We start from the raw sequence: 21,369 nt of genomic DNA on the forward strand, positions 1-21,369 counted from the left end.
ATATATATATTAATCCTGTAGATAAAAGTATGGTGATATTTCATAACGGACATTTTGTTTTTTTTTTTTAATGAATTTGAATCTAGAAAGATTCAAATGAATCTGGTGGACAGGATGTAAGCAAAAATAAACAGAGTCGTCTCCCAATCTGTCCATGTATATGTACATATATATGCTTTTTTTTTTAAATGTCGGGCTCTACCATGGAAGCACCTCCTTCAAGTTCTAAGACATTAAATGGGGGTTCTCTCGGGGTCTGAGAATGCTTAGCCTGTGAGAATTACCGATTCATCTCTTCTTTGTTAGGGTCCCCTTCTGAGTCGGAGGAAGAGACTCCTGGAGAAAGGAAAACAAGGGGTTTTTAAGTTGTTCATTTACTAAACAAACTTGTAGGCGTTCAAAGACTTAAAAAAGAAACTGAGACTTAGGAAGGGACCTAGTGGTTTCTCATGTGAACATCCAATCTGACAAAGGAGGAAAGTCCGCCCTAAGAAGCCAAAGGAGTCTTTCAAGGCCATGCGGCTAGTGAGTATTACAATGTTACAGTTCAAATGAACTGGACCATGTTCTGAATCCCGGTGTGTAAAACACCTGCTAAGGTCTTCAGATTGACAGGGCAGTCTTTGCAGGCACTCCCTTGTCTTCACAAATCCTCACAGAGTGGGTGAAAGAGGGGATTATTCGGATTCCAAACATTGCGGGTGTAGGTGGGGGCTCTTCCGTCCTGCCCTAATATTAACAAGTCATCCTTCATCTCGGGGGTGGGAGTCTTCCAGGTCCAGATGCCAGAGTGGAAAGACACACAAACATCAGTGCAATCTCAGTTCTCCTATAGATGCCCGAGACTAGATTGCCTTCTCAAGATAGCAAACTCCAGGAATATACAGTAGAGCTAAACCTGGAGGTATTCCTTGTGCTCCAAAACCTTAAGGCTAAAAAAAAAATGTGGAGCACATTCCTGCCGATGTATTTATTCACTAAACATTTGTCAAATATTCAATATGTGCTTAGTTCTGTGGAAATTATCAAGAGATGGAAATATGAAGGAGATCACTTTGGCTTTGCAATCTTCTTGGTAAATGAGTGTTTATTCCTTGATTATATAATATGTAAGTGCAAGGTATTTGTACAATACTTAAGGTATTGAATAGGCAAGAAAGGGGACTAGAGAATAGTGCCCCAGACCAAACCCAGAGGACAAAGCAAATAGGATCACAAAAGCTTTTAGACACCCTGGGTTCTGCTCTAAAATTACTCTGGTTGAAACTGCCTTCCTTCCCAAAGCTCTCAAGTGGTCACCTGACTCCTGACTGGGTATTCTCAGCCAGCAGCTAGGGAAGCCATCATGTTATGCCACACCCCTCCTGAGAACTTTCCAGAATTTCCTGTGCTACTCAAAAGCAAAGCCCTTGAAGTGACAGAAAAGGACTTAGGATCTGCTCACCTGCCTCCTGGCTCCCCAACCTCACCTAGCACTTCTGGCTTCGTTTGCTATTACTTTCATTCTTGTTCTTTCTGTTTGTTCTTACTATTATTATCAGAATGTGTGTGTGTGTGTGTGTGTGTGTGTGTGTGTGTTGTGTAGGCATGCATGTAGGTCAGAGGGCAGCGTTTCTGAGTTGGTTCTCTCCTCCACTGTAGGTACCAGTGTTCAACTCAGGTTCTGGGCTTTTGTTCACTGAGGCATCTCGTTGGCCCAACACTGGCTCATTTCTATCAAGACTGGCCCCCTCTTATCTCTGAGCTGCCATACTTGCTGATCTCTCTGGTTAGGTGATTTTCCCTTGACTCTCTTGTGGCCACCAGTTTTGCCCTCAAATGTCACCGGGTTAGTGAGGTGGTTATTGGTCACCTCATCTAAAATTATAGCTGACGAACACAAAACTCCTATTCTTTTTTTTTTTTTTCCTATTTCTTCTGCAGTGTTGTGTATTTATCATGGTTTACCTCATTTGTTTGGAGTTTCTACCATTATAATGGGGATTCATCGGCACATCACCTGAAGAGTTTTGTCTACTCGGTTCATGGCTGTTGCTACCCCAGTGTCTAGATGGGTAGAACAGCAAACACCCCCCGCCCCCCCGCAAATCCTTACTTAGTTACAGATAATCATCAGAACATGTCACGCTCCGTAAGTATTTGGCTGTACCTTCTATGTAAATCTCAGCGGAAGTTGAATCTGTCCCATAGATGTTGGAAGCAAAGCATGAGTACCGTCCTGTGTCCTCTTCGAAGGCTTCGGCGATGGTCAGTGAGTGGAGGTTTCCTGCCTGAACGATGTGGATGTCTGGAGAGTTTTCGAGCTCCTTGCCTTCACAATACCACCTGCAAGGACGAGAATATCGCCATCAGACACAGCAGAAACCGGAGCGCAGTCAGGGATGGTGGGATTTACCTGTAATCCCGACACTCAGGAGGTGGAGGTGTCAGCGTCAGAGGTTCAAGGTCATCCTGGGCTACAGAGTGAGGTAGAGGTCAGCCTGAGCTATAGGAGAACCTGCCTCAAAAACAATTTGAACAAACACTGAACCAGACAGACCAAACACATAAAACTGAATAATAATAGCAAAGGCTCAAAAGCAGAGATAGCCCCAGCTGTTTCCTGAGAAGGAGACCAAAAAACTTTGAGTCAGAATGCAAAGTAAACCTCTGGTTTGGTATTGTTTGATTGTAATGGCGAGAAGAGTTGGCAATATTCAAACCACACTGATATTTTACTCTGGGAGGCTCAGAGGTTACGAGCCACTGCTAACAAAGAAACCTAAATCAGTTCCAAGCATGGAGCTCACAACCACTTGGGATCGGATGCTCTTCTGTCCTCCACGGATGCTGTTTTGCTACACTTCGTACAAACTCACACATACACACATGTTTTTGTTTTAAGAATTATACAACTGAGAGATGTTGAGAAAACCAACACTGTCAATCACATAGCTGGGTCTATGATACAGATGTTCATTACAGATGTTAAGATGCACTAAGTGATGCTTCATCTTATCTAGGGTGCCTTGAAGAGGTGGGGAGTGTTTACAACGCACTTACGTTGTGTCTGACACTATAAGAAATTTAATTTATTCTGTTACTCCTCTTCCCAGGACTGGCCTAGCCCTGGTAGATAGCCCAAGTTAAATGTTTCTATGGGTAATGCATGGTTTGTTTGTTTGTTTAAGGCAGGATCTCACTATTGTAACTCTGCATGGCCTGGAACTTACTAAGACCAGATTGGCCTCAAACCAAGAGGTCTACCTGCCTCTGCTTCCTAAGTACTGGGATTAAAGGTGTGGACTACACGTCTGGTCTTTTACTTTAATTCTATATATTTAGTCAGAATCTTTAACTACATATAGCATACACGGTTTTTTTTCTGGCCAAAAGTTTATACAGAATAGTATATGAAATATTTAGGGGCTGGAGAGATGGCTTAGCGGCTAAGAGTGCTTATTGCTTTTACAGAGAGGACTACAATTCAGTCCTAGCATGCTTATAAGGTGGTTCATAACAGCTTGTAACTATTCCACCTCCGGGGGATCCAGCATCCTTTTCTGGCCTCATGAGCACCTGCATTCATGTGCACAGACATTCACACAATTAAAAACAAAACAAAACAAAAACGTATCTTTTAAAAAAGAAAGAGCTGGGCAGTGGTGGCACACGCCTTTAATCCCAGCGCTTGGGAGGCAGAGACAGGCGGATTTCTGAGTTTGAGGCCAGCCTGGTCTATAGAGTGAGTTCCAGTACAGCCAGGGCTACACAGGGAAACCTTGTCTCAAAAAATAAACAACAACAACAACAACAAAAATGGTATCATTCTTAGGAAAGGACTGTGGCAGTGATGTAAAAATTATAGACACACTTTATTCTTGGAACCAACCTTCTCACTGGAATCTGTATACAGAGAGACTTGCAAATGTCCAAACTGAGAAACGTACAGGTTACTCTGAGAAAAGCAGGCGATTAAAAACAAGCTAACTGTTCATCTTTAGGTCATTGTTTTCCAAGCCAAGATACAGCCACCACACAATGGAACATGGCAGCTCCCAAACCAGGATAAGAAGGAGCACCAAGTGCTTAGATGGGTCCCTAACATATACTTAACCTCAAGTGGCTTAGCTTCCCCGTCACCACCACTTGATCAAGCAGGATTCTAACGCACACTCTAGAAATCGAGTCTGTTCACCTACTTTCCACAGGCAACCGGCTTGCTTCTCTTGCATAAATACATCAGGGTCCCCCCTCTGCCCAGGTTCTCACTTTCCCTTCCTCAGCTTTAAACATAAGTCATCCCTCGACGTGTGGCTTAGATGCCACCTCCCACACAAGGCTACACTTACCACCAATGATTAGTATGTTTTCTAACTCCATCTTTAAAAAAAAAAAAGATTTCTCTTATGTCCTGAAAGTTCTGATTGTCTACGATCTTTCACTGAGTCTCTGTTTTGAAGTTCTCTTTCTCTTGCTAATCCCACTGGATGGTTAACCTTCAAAGGTTATCTTCACAGGGACAGTCTGCCTCAGCAAGGACAGTACCTTCTGCACTCCTGAAGCATCTGCAGAGCCTAGCACAGCTCTTTTGGCTTTCTCTTTTGGCATCTTATGTCACCCCTCAGTGTCAAGCACACCTCCACCTCCAAATCTGCTTTCTCAGGCTTGACTGAGTCTCTCCTCTCTCTCCCTCTCCTTCTGTTTCAGCCTCGTTGACCTTCCTTTTCTATGAGCACATTTGAGCCTTTCTCTACCATGGATATTTATGTATTCGGTGTTTTCATTGATAGGGGATCTTATTACATTTGTCTTTCGCATGGGAGAGCATGTCTGCTATAGCGTGCTTGTGGAGGTCAGAGAACAGCTTGTGGGAGTCAGCTCTCTCCTCCCACCATTCGGGTCGCAGGAATTGAACTCAGGTCATCAGACCTGGAGACATCTTCCTCCAGGCCCTTCACAAGGTCTTACTAGGTATCCCTGTTTGGCTTGAAACTTGTTACCCAGGCCGACCTTGGAATTTCATCCTGCCTCCGCTGTCTGAGTGCTGGGACTATATGTTCGTGCTCCCACATCTGGCTTCGATGTGGAATTTTTGTGAGCCCTAAAATCATCTGCCCAAGATCCTCACTAAGATGCTTCTCTCGAGGCTTGGTCTGGTGTTGTGTATACAAATGTTACATTCTGTACTCCAAGATCTGGTTGTTCCCAGAGGAGAGAATCCTCACATACGCCAGCCTTGGTTATGGAAATCTTGCTCCCCAGTTTAAAGTTAATTGGTTAATAAAATGCTAGAGCCTGCGATTGGGCAGAAGAGAGAGAGAGGCGGGACTTGAAAACTGAGTGAGGGATCTCAGGAGAGACCAGAAGAGGAAGGAGGAAGGAGGAAGGGGGAGGGGAGGATAGGTCGCCATGAGACCAGATGGATCATGAGCACAAGGCCAGGAGAAATGGACCCTGGGAATGACTCAGGAGAGACTCAAACAGGAAGTAACAAGGGACTATGGCATTAGTTACTTTCGGGTGGCAGGGATCAAAACACCTTGGCTAATGACACAAAGGAGAAAGGATTTGCCTTGGCTCACAGTTTCAAGGGGTCTAGTCCTTGCTTACGTGATCCCATGCACTTGGGCAGAACGTCATGGCAGCAGGAACAGGAGTCAAAAGCAGGCACCAGGTGCCACCTCCTAAGCTGCTCCCAGCAATCTACTTCCTTCAACTGGGCCTACTTCCTACAGTTTCTAATCTTCCAACATGGCATCAGGAGATAGAGGACCATTCAATTCATGAACCTATGGAGACTTTTATATCCAAACTACAATATGTTCCTCTGTCATTCTCTCAGTATCCCTTACTATTTGAAATCATGTAAACTTACTTGGTCACTGTATGTCCCCCTTCCCAACATTGTAAAGCCTACACCACAGCTAGACCTCATCTGTCATAGTTACCATGACAATCCCATCGCTTAGATCAGTGCTCTGGTCCGTGACAGTACTCCGAAAGTAAGTATTGATGGACTAGTGGAATGAGCAGACAGAACGACGGAAAGCATTTGTGGTTGATGTTTTGTGGGTGTTTGCCTCATCAGATTTACTTCTCATCTCTGAGCAGCAGACACAGGACCTGCGACTGCCAAGACAGGTTCACACAGTCCCGGGGCACACAGCTAACCCAGACTGTGAGGAGTGGCCGTGAATGAACCTGAAACACTGGCTTTTGATGAAACACCATGTAATAAGTGTATTTATCATCATTACTTTCCATTTGAAATACCCAGAAAAAGGGACTAAAAAGATGTTCTTCCTTCCTTTTTCTTCCTTCCTTCCTTCCTTCCTTCCTTCCTTCCTTCCTTCCTTCCTTCCTTCTTCCCTTCCTTCCTTCCTTCTTTTCTTTCTTTCTTCCTCTCTTTCTTTCTTTCCTTCTTTCTCTCTGTTCCTGCACAGGCATGTTGGAATAGAGTCTCTTGAAGCCAAAGCAAATTTTAAAACCTTGGTAAGTGGACAAGGACGACCTTGAGTTCCTCATCCTTCTGACCTCGCATCCTGAATGCTGAGATGACAGAATAAAAGAACTTTTTAAAGGCGCAGAGCCACCAAAAACTAAAAGAACTTGAAGAAAAAATGAGAGCAGATGCTAGCCTTCAGGCACCGTGGGAAGCCGGATGGAGGAGAGATGCAAATCCAGTATTTCCTTGGGGCTGTCAGTGAAAGATGCACTGAGCAGCCAGATCCCAGAAAACTGGGTCATGGAGACGGGAGATTGCTGACAGCAGGGGAGAGGACGCAGAATGTAAATCGGGGAAGGGTTAAAAGTTTGGGAAGTGAGCCTCCAGTCCAGGTCACTGCTCCTGAGCTGAGCAGTTAGCTGTTGTCCCAGGAGGGCTGCGCTACAGGGTGAGCAAGCAGAGGTCCTGGAGGGGAGCAAGGGGAAAGAAGGACTTCAGGAGGGGTTTCTCTGGGGAAAACCCAAGGGCTTAACCTCACAGAGCAGGCCGTTTTGAAGTTTCACAAACTGACGGTGGAATCAAGTCAAATTTGTTTCATGTTCAAACAAACACAAAGAAGCCATAACTACAGTCAGTGTTGGTGGCTCATGCCTTTAATCTCAGTGTTTAGGAGTAAAGGCAGGTGGATCTCTTGAGTTCGAGGCCGGCCTGGTCTACAGAGTGAGTTCCAGCTTAGCCAGGGATACACAGGAAAAAAAAAAAAAAAAAGAAAAAAAAATATATATATATATATGTGTGTGTGTGTGTGTGTGTGTGTGTGTGTATGTATATATATCCTATCATATATTTAAATATATGGAATATATTTGATATATTAAATATGTTATTTATTTGACACAGGGTCTCACTGTGTATTCCTAGCTACCTTGGATTCACAGTGTAGACAAGGCTGGCTTCAGATTCACAGAGATCCGCCTGACTCCGATTCCTAAAGGCTAGGTATGTGCCACGGTGCCGAGCCTTTAAAATGAACTTTCAAGTTAGTGACCAGAGTCACGGGTATGACTGTGGCCTCTCCGCACACATGGGATGATACACTTTGTTCTGTCGTGTTTGTCTTCTAACATGCCACCCCTGTCTCCACCATAGGTCCTTCCCACCCCATGCTCTGTCACACGTCACATGTCTGTTATCCACTCTTTCCTCTCCAATCCTAAAGATACAACCTCTCCCACATTGTGTAGACACAATGTAAAGGGACAGTCTGGAGTCACAGCTAAGTGACCAGGTAACTGCTTCCCACGCAAGAGGCCCAAGACAGGACAATATGCATCAATTATATGCAAATAACAAATAAAAGACATGGCTTTACAAAGGGGACTCAAGCATTATAGGTGTTCAAATCCACAGGGGACTTGTGGAACCAATCCTCTGATAACAGTGGGGTGCTACGTAAACCTTACCCCGTAAGGCTGTAGAGTGACGGACACTTTCCCAGTAACAAGCACCTAACCACTAAATATTCTTGATATAACAATATATTGAGGCAGTATAAGAGGATAAATAGGGATAAAGGTTTAATGTATGGAAGCTGTTACGACCATAGGATGGAAATCAACAGAGAATAGCTTACGCCAGCGTATCTTCAGTAACTGCTTCAGAGGTGTCTCGCTGAACTAATGTCTCTCACTTTCTGAGAGAACAAAAGCGAGATTATTTGCCCTTTGTATACACATTTACCCTGATGCAGCAGAAGCCACAGTAAGTAAAGAGTGCTCGGGTGCTTCAGCCACACTGACATGTCACAGAGCTGACTGTGTGTGTGGGGGGGGGGGAGGGGGGGACCACACCCACAAAGAACAGATTTTGACAAAGCAGCAAAAATCATTTGTTTTTATCAACTCCCCACCTCTTTGGAAGCAGAGTCTCCCTATGTAGTCTGGGCTGGCCTGGAACTCACTATGTAGACCAGGTTATCTCCTTCCTCTCAGGTGCTAGAATGAAAGGGATGTGAACCCAGCAGCTTTTTATTGAATCTTAACCTTGAGTCTACTTCTTTTTTTTTTTTTTTTTTTTTTTAATATTCTGGGTGGTGGATTGAGATGTTCTGCATGAGGGAAGGTCCTTGTGCTATGCTCGAATTGAAGGTTAAGCTAACTGTTTAACGCATGGTGTGATCTTTTAACTTGAAATTTAACTTGAAACCTGATAGACAGGGTATGGACACTCAGACCTGAGTCACAAACCAAAGGAAGCAAGTTTGTCATCTCAAGTAAAAACAATGGACAGTAATTGTTGCTGACGGGTTAAAAAAAATGTCTTTTCTGGAAAAAACCAGAAACCTTTTGTATCTCCCACAGTGAGTTTAGGTTTCCTACAATCTTAAAAGTTTTAATTATTTTTTTTTAAAGATGAAATCAATGATTTAACAAATGATTTCTTAATGCCGAGTTTTGGAAGATTTGCATTCTTCATTTCCCAAATGACAAATGGAAGATATTGTCCCTGTGGCACTCAAAATGACATGCTGTGTTTTAACACCGGGAGTGGAGGAAGAGGAGGTAGGGACAAAAGTTCTTTGGTAGGGTTCAGGTTTCCCCCTGTGTGCTAACCTTTAGGAAGCTGTGAGCTGAAAGGCTGAGAAACACTTCTGTTTTCTATGCCCCATCAGTACTGACACGTCAGTACTGGGTGACTTCAGCCCCAACAGCATATTACAATACACTGAGCGCACAAGCAAATTCACACAGGTACATACCCATATAGCACACACACATACCACACAGGCACTTACTAAAGCAATGCCACTCTTCTGGCTAAGGATTTTGTGTGTGTGATTTAGAAAATATTCTTCATCAAATTATTTAGAGTAACCTGTTTATTATTATTATCATTATTTAAAAATGAATGACTATTTGGAACACTCTGTACTTTTCATTTCTTTTTTTTTTTTTTTTTTTTGGATTTTTCGAGACAGGGTTTCTCTGTGTAGCCCTGGCTGTCCTGGAACTCACTCTGTAGACCAGGCTGGCCTCGAACTCAGAAATCCGCCTGCCTCTGCCTCCCGAGTGCTGGGATTAAAGGCGTGCGCCACCACCACCCGGCTGTACTTTTCATTTCTAACATGATATGTAATTATAAGTCATGTAAATAAAATTTCTAAGCTGGAGACAGTAAGGAAGGGAGGGAGGGGAAGGAGGGGGAAGAAGAGGAGGAGACAACAGAAAGCCTTCTTTAGGGCTTCAGTGATCTTTAAGATTGTAAAGGGAAACTAAGAAAAAAAAAAAAAAACTGAGCACTGTGTACTGTAAGAGACCTGGAGGGAAATAAACAGGAAACTGTGAGGAGAATTAAAAATAGTCTGCTCTATAATATTTGTTCTTTTTTTTTTTTTGAGATAGTGTCCTGGCTAACATAGAACTCACTTTATAAAAACCAAGCTGGCCTCAGGCTCTCAGGAAACCCTCTGTCTCTGCCGTTGGGGTGCTGGGATGAAGGCGTGTGCTACCACGCCCTGACCAGTATTTCAATTTTTGAATTTAGATTGTTATGTGTCTTGGTGTTTCGGTTGTACAGATGTCTGTGTACCATGTGTGTGCCTGGTGCTCACGGAGAATGATGCATCCCCTGGGACTAGCGTTACAGAGGGTCGTGAGCTGCTGGGTGAGTGGGATTTAGCCTAAGTGTGGAAGAGTATATAGTGCTCTAAACCATGTAGCTATCTCTCTAACGTCTGCATTTGAATTTTCAAGCAATGCATCACGGTGTTTTGTTTTGTTTTAGTTGTTTTTAAACAAATAAATGCCTTCCTTTATATAAACATTATAGGACTGTCTCAATTCCTTAGATAAGCTTTTTCCTCCTTACCGGATGAAAGTGGACTCATCTCCGGTAAACTGGATACCCAGAGGGAGGTAAGTGGGTGGGGTGGGGCGGGGTATGTGTGTGTATGTGTAGGTTCACACGCTTGAGCCCTTAGTCAGAAGCACTGAAAATGCTGACTCAGTTTTTGGCTTTGGGTTAGGGCTGTTCCTCAGCCCTTTTATCTCTGGCTTTCACACTGAGATCCAATCAGAACCAAAGTGCCCCGGATGCCTTCTGAAAGGCTCCTAACCCTACCTACTCTGAAGCCTTCTGAGGGTGAGAGAGAGAGACACCTGACCACAGAGCTACCCAAAGTAGGGAACGCTCTCAGAGAGATGGCCTCACCTCCTCCGGGTTCCCAGAATGCCAATCCTTATGACACTCACAGAAGGGCAGGAGATGCCCAGCGTGATTCACTCATGGTTCAGAAGAAATGAGTCACAGAGTTGGGGAAACAGGGCAGATCCAAACCTACCTTTTACGTGCTGGAGTCACAGGCTGAGCCTGCTGATTTGTCCAGCTATCAAACCATGGAAGGAAGACACTCAAGAAATATGTTTTCCAGATTTTTTTTTTGACTACCTATCATTACATTCTACTGTTAGTTATGAATGCATCTAAAACACGACTTGGATAAATATTGTGACTTGTCATCTCAGCACGTTAACAAGTTCTAAGTATAATTCAAATATGCTGTTCTGACTCACCAGTAATGGTGCTCGTTAAGAGAGAGCTTGCTGGGAGTCCTCCCTTAACCTTGCCCCAGTCCTTCCAAAGTCCCGGTCTGTCACACCTTCTGATATTCTGGTGGTCTGTTCACTTTTCTTTCTAGAACCTACAGATGCTGAATTGATTTGCAGGTTTATGTGTTTAACCTGTCATTCCCTAACCGGTTTTGAAAACCACAAGAGCTATCAAGGACTAAAAGCTGTGCTGTGTTTTAAAACGATTTATGTTTCTTTTTAAAACATGTTTGTGTGCTAGGTAGTGGACACACACACACACACACCTTTGATCCCACCACTCCGGAGGCAGAGGCAGACAGATCTCTGAGTTCGAGGCCAGCCTAGTCTACAGAGTGAATTCCAGGATAGCCAGGGCTGTCCTGTCATACAAAACCAAAATCTTGTCTCACAAACAAAAAGAAAATAGAAAAAAAAATGTGTATGAGTTCCTTCAGGTGAGAGCTAGTCGGTAACTTAAGAGAAGCACACACAAGCAGCTGTCACAGATGAAGATACTGACTCCGCCCCTTACCACTTAGCTAAACTTATGTAGAATGAAGGAGACTCTTGTGGGCAACAAGAAGAAAGCAATTAATTCCTAAGCACAGGCTGACCTGGGATTCGGAATTCTCCATTCTCTCTCTCCTCCCAGGTACTGGGATCAGGGTTTTATAGATCCCAGGCTGGCCTCAGACTCTCTGAGGATGATCTTGAACTTCTGACCTCTATCTCCTGAATTCATCTCCTGCCGGCAATCAAACCAGGGCTTTGTGCCTACAAGGCAAACACTTTACCAGCTGGATTTCATCCCCTAAAATAATATATTTTAAAGAGTAAGTTACTTTGGTCAAGGCTTACTTGCCCAAAACTTTTTTTTTTTAATTTTTTTTATTTATTGTATGTAAATACACTGTAGCTGTCTTCAGACACCCCATAAGAGAGCATCAGATCTCATTATGGATGGTTGTGAGCCACCATGTGGTTGCTGGGATTTGAACTCATGACCTCTGGAAGACCAGTCAGTGCTCTTAACCACTGAGCCATCTCACCAGCCCTGCCCAAAACTTTTAACTGCTTCTACTAGAAACTCTTTCTTTTCCTCAAGCCATCGACTTTATGTCTACATCACTACACGATCTGCTTGTTTACTAAGGTTATCCTTTATTGTCTGGTCTCCTTCCCAGAATGTAGTGATTTAGGGAACTTCACTTTCCTTAAAGGACTCCTGTTTCCCTGAAATATTCCCTGATGCGTAGCAAGGGCCTTTCATTGTGATTGGAGGAGAGCAGACAGATTTTCAGGATTTGTTCTCATCTGTTTGATGTGTTGAAATCTGCGTTACCTGTTTAAAAGTAGAGTTTATTCCTTCATTTCTCTGCTAGCTTGTTACGAACGTATGTGTGCTTATGTGCTTACGCAGCTGAAGGTCAGAGGTCAAAGTTGGGTGCCTTCCTCAGTTATTCTCTATCTCCTACCTGGTTTTGTTTGTTTGTTTGTTTGTTTGTTTGTTTGTAGGACAGGGTTTCCCATTGGCCTGAGGCTCACAGACTTGATTTGAGTGGTCTGACTGATTTTAGTAGCTAGCATGTACCAGAGCTCTACCCTATTCATGCCACCGCAGCCTGCTCTGGTGTCTAGGTTATTCTGTATATGGAGAGAAGCCAAACTCAAGCCTCAGGCTTGTGTGACAAGCATTTTACCATACAAGCCATTACTGGATCCTGCTAAGTTACATCTTCTAGAATGAACTCTTTTGTCTGCTCCCCAGGGAGCTGGGTCGGTGTTGATTTCCCTGAGCTGTTTGAAACCCTTGTCTGTTCAGGACAATCGGCTCTGATTACAGGAGACAATAGTTTCTGGTGATTGCTGGGGAGAGGTAGTCGTGATTTCAGCTAGGTGAACACTGTGTACCAGAAGTGCTTCAACCCTCCTGGCTATTGTTAGCTATCTGGGCCACTGCCCGGGCCACTGCCCAGGCCTCTCCAGAACACATTTGATGCATTGGCTTCCGTATTCAGGGCTGTGCTTGGTGCTCAGCCCAAGCAAAGAAAGTGGGCAGCCCTGACCCACAGAGCTGCTTTAACTGTAGTCGCTAGGTTAATCACGCTGACTGCCAGGGTCCTCTCCTAGCCATCGGGTTTTCCCCCTCTGAGTCTGGAGCATGTCCAGAAGAGTTCCTAGTACCTATCCTATTTTCTCTGGGATATGATTTGGATTTTGGTTTTCCTTGTCAATCAGGGTTCATATTATTTAAGATATCAGTGAATCTTTAGATTTTACAGGACCCTTCAAGGCCTTTATTGTATACATTACTGTATATTCAGGAGGTTGGATTATTTATCTTAAAGAGGACGCTTCTAGTTTATAGATGCATCAAGACTCGCAGAACTGGTATCTGTCTTCCCTATGGGATCTCTACTTTTTAGAGAATTTCTGAAAGTCTCAGCTTTGAGGCTGGCAATGGAGCTTGCTGGGTAAAGTCTTGCCTAACATGCATGATGTTATGGGTTGGATCCCCAGCACAAACAAACAAACAAACAAACAAACAAACAAAACAAAAGAATCCAACCAATGTGGAGGTCTACAGTTGTAAGCCCAAAGTCTGGAGTTGGAGGTGGCAGAAACAAACCCATCCTTAGCTACAGAGTAAGTCTGAGGTGATCCTGAGCTGTAAGACATCTGTCTCAGATCTCAGATGTTCTCTATGGTTTTTTAAGTTAGGTTTGGGTGAGGATTGGAAGGGAAGGCAGACACATGTCCTCAGTCTTCCATTTTGGTATGACCCTCCTCCCCCCCTTTACTTCTTGTGGTGGTTTGAATATGCTTGGCCCAGGGAGTGGCACTATTAGGAGGTGTGGCCTTGTTGGAGTGTGTGTGTCACTGTGGGTGTGGACTTTAAGACCCTCATCCTAGCTGCCTGGAAGCCAGTATTCTGCTAGCAGCCTTCAGATGAAGATGTAGAACTCTCAGCTCTTCCTTCACCATGTCTGCCTGGATGCTGCCATGTTCCCACGTTGATGATAATAGACTGAACCTCTGAACCTGTAAGCCAGCCCTGATTAAATGTTATCATCTTAAGAGTTGCCTTGGTCATGGTGTCTGTTCACCGCAGTAAAACCCTCACTAAGACACCTCTAACCTACTTGCTGTGCCTATTATCCTTTCAATTCTCCTGAAGTCACACTACTATTAAGTTAAATAAGCATTGAACTTAATAGTATGAATATTTTTAAGTTAATAATAATATAAATAAGTTAATATTTAACTCACAATACGTTGCTTTTCATCTTATTTGCCTCTAATTTGCATTCAGTATAGACCACAATATATTCCATCTTTTTGAAAAGAATTTTACTTATCAAATTTCAAGACAGGGTCTATGTAGCCCAGGCCGGCTTTGAACTCTAAATCCTCCTGCCTCAGATTCCAGAGCACCCTGCCCAGTGTGATCTATTCCTTTTTAGGGCAACTTCTCTTTTCTGTTTGTCCCACCCCCACCCCCTTTTTTTTCTTACCATTTGGGATGCATCTTCCCAGTGTGCCCTGCAGGGAAAATATCTTGTGTGTTGTATAAATGTATCACCTGTCAATAAAAAAATAGAAACCCTATGGCCTATAGGAGGGACATCCGGTAGGGAGAAAGGATCCTGGGAGAGAGCCAGGCACAGAGAGATTGGCTCCAGAACATGAAGCAGGATAGATGCAGTGACAGAGATACTTGGGCACACGTAACCACCCACGTGGCAAAACTTAGATGAGAATAATTGGGTTATTAAGTTATGATCTGATTAGGGAACCAGCCAAGGCTATTTGATCAGGGTATTTGTTTATATATTTTGAGTCTCATGGTCATTGTTCTGGGAGCTTGGGGCTAGGAGGAAAAAGATTCATGAGGAGCTGGTTTTCTTATTGACCCAAAACGTGTATATTGCCATTTCTTTACAACACTGACTAGATAGGGGTGAGAGGATGATGATGATGGTGGTGGTGGTGATGATGATGATGGTGATAGCAACAGCTGACTAGATTGGAGGCCCCTACCAGTCATAAAGAGGCAAGCCACAGAGCATTCCAAGGATGACTCTGATGGTACGGATCAAGCATCACCCTTGGGGTTTGAGTCATTTCTTTTGTGACAGAAGTAGGAGAGGGACAACTGAAGTTGATTTTGTACTTGAACAAAAATTGCAAAGGTTCGAAACCAAATGTCAATAAACCCAATGCAGAAACATAGCAAAAAGGTAATAGATTATGACCAAGTTATGATTATCTAAAAAAAAAAAACTGAGTTTATCTTAACATTATAAAGCCAATATTCTTTGCTATATTAACAGGGTGATGTTGGGAGAAATCGATGATCTCCATAGAAGAAAAAACTTTTTTTTCTTTCAAGACAGGGTTTCTCTGTGTAGCCCTGGCTGTCCTGGAACTCACTCTGTAGACCAGGCTGGCCTCGAACTCAGAAATCCGCCTGCCTCTGCCTCCCAAGTGCTGGGATTAAAGGTGTGCGCCACCACCACCCGGCAGGAGAAAAGATGTTTAAATTCTCTCTCAATTTTTTAAACTTAGGCTTGGATGATGATTCAGCACATGAAGTGCTTTCTGTGTAAGTAGGAGAGACAGAGTCTAGATCTCCAGCAAGGACATGGTGGGAAGAGAGAACCCACTCCTGCAATGTCTCCTCTGACCTCCACGTGCACACTGAGGCACGTACCACACGTGTGTGTGTGCACACACGTGAGGGAAGAATAAAATCCAGGCTCAGTGGGGCACACCTGCAACCCCAAACGCTGTAGGTGACCGGCAGTCGGTGAGTTGGTAGGCAGATTCCCAGAGGCTCTCTGGCCAGCCAGTCTAGGCAAGACAGTGGGTTCCAGGTCAGTCGAGAGACCTTGTTTCAAAGAGTAATGTGGAGAGCAGACACACACACACACACACACACACACACATACACACACACACACTACATCTCTCTCTTATGCATGTATACAAATTAAATTTTTTTCTCTATTTTTTTTAAATATAAGCTCACCTAGTCCCTGAAACTCCTGCTTTTTGCCTCCAAAGTACTGAAATTATAGGCATGAGCCATGATGCCTGTCTGGATTTATAAAATATGAAACTTCCTAGAGGAGGGGACTTGTAACAAAATCCCACATAATGTTGAAGAGTAGAAATCGATCTTGCTAAGATCAGAAATAATGCCAGGCCACAAAGGGCCACCGCCTGTGCTCAACGGTAAGAAAGGAACGTGCAAGACAGAGGCAAGAAAGGAAGAACACGGGAACAGAATCTGTAGGTCAAACTTCCGTCCATGCAGCGGTTATTGGATGAGCAAAGTTTCCCAAATGAGAATGTTTTGTGCATTCAGCAAGGTTGTGAAAGTCAACTCTATTTTTACATATGCTACACATGCCACATCATTTAAAAAAAAAAAAAAGAAGAAGATACCATTTATACTTGCATGAGAAATGAAATACCTGTGAACACAAAGGCAACCGAAGATTTTGGCGAGAGCTGCAGAAATGGTTTTAAGTCTTTACTGAGATAAATAACGGGGCCTCAGAGGCAGCTTGGTGGAGCAACTGCCTTGTGTAAATAAGGCTTAGATTTCCAGTCTCGGCAACACAAGCTCTCCCATAACCCTAGCACTCAAGAGACTGAGCAGGGGCTCAGAGGATGAAGGCCAGCCTGGGAGTTCTCCACCAGTGGGGACTACAAAACCTAAAGCCAAACCCAAACAAAAGAAATTTGCTACAGGGTAACTTAGGAAATAGAAAAATCCACCATGCTTGTGGACAGGGTTTAACTAAACAGCCCAGGCTGACCTTGAACTAACTTTATAGCTTGGGTAGGTCTCGAACTCATGATCCTTCTGCTTCACCCTCTTGAACATTATAGGCCTGTTCCACCAAGCTCAGCTAATGTCCGGACAATTTTAAAAGTCTTACAAAAAGAAAAGAACAAGCAATTCAGTAGAACAATAAGAACATTCAGAGCCAGCAGGATGGCGCTGGGGTAAAAGGGCTTGCTGCCAAGCCTACGTTAATGGTCCTAGTTCTATCCCAGGAACTCCCATGGAGGAAGGAGAGGGAGAACTGACTCTGAAAGTTATCCTCCGAGCTCCATATTCACATCATGGCATGTATAGACACTAAAGGAGTAAATATAATTTTTTATATGAACAACAAAATAATGCGACAGAGTGTCATACCCATTCTATTGGTTAAACTGGTGATGCCTATATTGGCCACGATGCAGAGTAACTGGAACCCTTACATGATCCCGGTGAGAACATAAGTCAGAACAATTCTTCTGGAAGACAATTTGCTACTCTTTTTTTTTTTAAATATTTATTTATTTATTTATTTATTTATTGTATTGATGAGTACACTGTAGCTGTCTTCAGACACACCAGAAGAGGGCATCCAATCTCATTACGGATGGTTGTGAGCCACCATGTGGTTGCTGGGATTTGAACTCAGGACCTCTGGAAGAGCAGTCAGTGCTCTTAACCGCTGAGCCATCTCTCCAGCCCGACAATTTGCTACTCTTATGAGGTTAACGTTACACAGGCACTGCCTCTAATTTCATCCTTACCCACATTCACAAAACAAGTAAAAACACATTGACCAGGATATGTTAGAGGTATATACCATTATAAATGTGGGGGAAAACACTGAAACTGATCAGAGGTACCTGGGAATGCAACAGTGTAGCCACGTGCTGATACACCACACAGCATGAAAATGTGTGAAGTTAGCTAGGCAGTGGTGGCGCACCCCTTTAATCCCAGGACTTGGGAGGCAGAGGCAGGTGGATTTCTGAGTACGAGGCCAGCCTGGTCTACAGAGCAAGTTCCAGGACAGTCCAGGCTATAAGAGAAACCCTGTCTCAAACCCCCCCCCCAAAAAAAAAGAGAGAAAGAAAGAAAGAAAGAAAGAAAGGAAAATGGGTGACGACGTGTAGCAAAAGAATATAGACATTCTAATTCCACTCATCTCACACCTTTACATGGCAGACTGACTAATACACTTAAATTTAAAACAAATTAATACTTAAACATTGCGTGTGTGTGTGTGTCAACCTTGGTGGCAAGTGTCTTCACCTGCCCTTCCTTTTTCTTTTTAACTTTTTTTTTTTTTTTGGTTTTTCGAGACAGGGTTTCTCTGTGTAGCCCTGGCTGTCCTGGAACTCAGTCTGTAGACCAGGCTGGCCTCGAACTCAGAAATCCACCTGCCTCCGCCTCCCAAGTGCTGGGATTAAAGGCATGGGCCACCACTGCCCGGCTTTTAACTTTTAAATTATTGACACAAAATTGCTAAGCACCACCAATTATCAGCAAATAACCAGCAGCTTGTTACAATAGTGTCTGGCCTCATCTTGAGATCCTGACTCAGGGGCTCCCGGGTATATAGCCTATGACGTTGTGTGCCCATTTAGGTCCCTGGTAGCCCTCACACTGTTAGCCCAGCAAGCCGCTCTGCCTGCTTCAGAAGCTATCTGAAGCTGCCTTGCCCTCTGTTACTTCAAAACCATGTCTGCCTCACTCCTCAGGTCCTGGCTACATCTATCCTTTCAGTTCTGTATCCTCAGCAGTTGCCTGGTTGTGTGCCCCAAGGGCTTTGCATTTTCTGTCCCCCTCCCCCTCCCCACTCCCACCCCTCAGCTTGCAACACTCTGCCCACCCTCCACTTGACTGGGCTAACTTTTAGTCATCCCTCAGGCATCAACGTTAACACCACTTTTTAGGGGAACAACTCCCCAGCCGATCATCATATCTGTCCCCTACTATGTGTTCCCTCCTTTATGAGGTCCATTGCTATTACAAACTATATATCATTGGTAGAATTTCTAATTATCTGATCCCCTACTAGGCGCTAAGCCAGTGGTTTTCAACCTGTGGCTCCCAACCCCTTGGTGTTTCAAAGGGCTCTTTCACAAGGGCTGCATTTGTAACAGTAGCAAAGTTACAGTTATGAAGTAGCTATGAAAATAACTTTATGGTTGGGGATCACCACAACATGAGGGACTGTATTAAAGGGTCCCAGCGTTAGGAAAGTCAAGGAAGTGAGGCTCTAAGCTTTCTGGAGGCGGAGAATTTGTGAGTCTTGTTTGATGCCCTAACCTTAGACACGTGACACATAAATACGCTAAGCACTCATTGGGTGAATGGGAGAATGCGGAGTTTTCCAAAAGGTACAAGAAAAAGCCCTAAAATAGCAGAATATTAATTGCCTATGTATTATTTAAGATATCCTCTCTTTCCTTTTTTCCTCCCCAAACCCCACCTCCAGACAGGAATTTTCTGTATAGGACTGACTATCCTGGAACTCGTTGTATAGACCAGGCTGGCCTAGAACTCAGAGATCACCTGCCTCTACTTCCTAAGTGATGGGATTAAAGGTGTCCGCCGCCACCACCGCACAGTTCAATATATCCTTTCATTATTTTATTTTTAGACAGAATCTCATGTAGCCCAGGCTGGCCTCCAACTTGCTAAGTAACCAAGGAAGACCTCAAACTTCTGACCCTTCTGTCTCTACCTCCCAAATGCTAGGCTTACACGAACAAGCCACCTTGGGCACACAAGAACCTTTCTTCTGTTTTAAAACATCTCATTTCCTCGGCACGCTACTTTCAAGTAACGATCCAGAAGTAGCAATAAGGAAACCTAACAACCACGGCAAGCGCTGATAACTATAAAAAGGCAAACTTGGCGTTGCCTTAGAAGTTTGTGTACAAGCAAACAGAGAGTGACCCAGCGTACATTCCTGGGCAGAGAATTTGGAGTCAGGACACAGAAAGGGATCAGGGCCATTTGCTGTGGACCCTTTTATCTGTGGCCACTGCATCAGTAGATGCCATTTTCCAAGACTCAAAATAAAGCTCTGCCCGAGCTTACTCGGCTTTCGGAGACGCTGATTTCAGTGAGATGGGACTTCACTCCTACTGAGAGACCTCTACATAATTAACTTGGAAACCAAGAGTATACACACAAATGTGTTTCCAGCTAAACTAAAATTACGTGAACATAGGTAAAGTATCGAATATACTCAGGAGCCCTGAGACAGTAGCCCAGCACATTAATATTTTCTTACTAAAGTAGTAGAAAACTTCATTTTCTTTTTTTTTTTTTTTTTGGTTTTTCGAGACAGGGTTTCTCTGTATAGCCCGGGCTGTCCTGGAACTCACTCTGTAGACCAGGCTGGCCTCGAACTCAGAAATCCGCCTGCCTCTGCCTCCCGAGTGCTGGGATTAAAGGCGTGCGCCACCACCGCCCGGCTAGAAAATTTCATTTTCTTCTTGACCCTGATGCCCCTATGTAACAAGCCAAATTTATTCATTGTTTTACTCTCCTTATTAAATTTTTTTGAGACAAAGTCTCAGATTGCCCTAGAACTTTTTTTTTTTTTTTTTGACCAGGATGACGAACATCTGGTCCTTCTAGCCTCCACCTCCCGGGTTCTAGGGTCACAGGTGTGCACGCTGTGCTGTCTGATTTACTATGGGTCCCGCTTTGCTATGGATCGAACTTGGGGCCTCGCACAGGGCGGGTAAGCACTGTACCAGCTGAGATCCATCTCCAGCTCAACTCTGATGTACTGTTAGGAGAGTCCATGGGATCAAAAATCTGTGTCGCTGGGTCCTCTGACTGAGATGTTGCGGGGGCGTTAGTCTGCAGCAAGGAGGCTTCAGGCTGTCTCTGCTTCAACTCCTTTCAATCTAACCATATTGATTTTATCTTAAGTGTGTGTGTGTGTGTGTGTGTGTGATATTTTGGGGATTTTTTTTTTCCTCTGGGGGAGTTAGTTATTGTTGAAAGAAAGTTGGAAAGTATTTTCCATTGTGGCACTGAACTGAGTCAGGAGTCGCTCTCCGCTGTCACCTGTGTGACCAGTCCCTTTGTAAACAGGAGGGAAATAGGATCCCTCCTTCTGACCTTTTAGATCAACTCGGCTTTATAAAAGGCACAGGCACGCCGAGGCAGACTTTTCTCAGTGTCCAGGCTAACTTTTTGGATGTCCTAATTCCTTTGAGACAGGGTCTCGGGCTGGCTTCAACTCAAGTGTAGCTAAGAATAATTTTCAATTCTTGATCCTCCTGACTCCACCTCTGGAGTGCAGAAGGCTTCCTGGCTCCTTCTATTTTTCTGACTGAGAATTGTGCTCCTTTCAGACCCCTGAACTCAAACTCAGCATCTTCCACAAACCTACTGTTCCTTCCATTTAGTCAGCCCTGCCCCGCCCCAGGTACACAGCTTCAAATTTGTGAAATATTGTGTGTGTGCCTGTGTGTGTGTTAGTGTTTGTGTGTGTGTGCATGCATGTGCCTGTGTGCCGGTGCGTGTGT

The 21,369-nt window shown here is 44.0% G+C and overlaps 1 protein-coding gene across 1 annotated transcript in view; it reads right to left on the reverse strand.

Annotated features, from left to right (window-relative positions):
• Window positions 1–21,369, reverse strand: part of Mypn (myopalladin) — a 92,263-nt gene that overhangs the window by 52,905 nt on the left and 17,989 nt on the right. Inside the window, exons 3-4 of the mRNA XM_028776850.1 lie at window positions 2,150–2,325; window positions 285–336 (exon numbers count right to left, since the gene is read on the reverse strand). Of these exons, the coding sequence (XP_028632683.1) occupies window positions 285–336; window positions 2,150–2,325 (228 nt within the window). The remainder of the gene's footprint in view (window positions 1–284; window positions 337–2,149; window positions 2,326–21,369) is intronic.

Source organism: Grammomys surdaster, unplaced genomic scaffold (assembly GCF_004785775.1).
Source record: "Grammomys surdaster isolate TR1022 unplaced genomic scaffold, NIH_TR_1.0 273, whole genome shotgun sequence".
Taxonomy (NCBI): Eukaryota; Metazoa; Chordata; class Mammalia; order Rodentia; family Muridae; genus Grammomys; species Grammomys surdaster.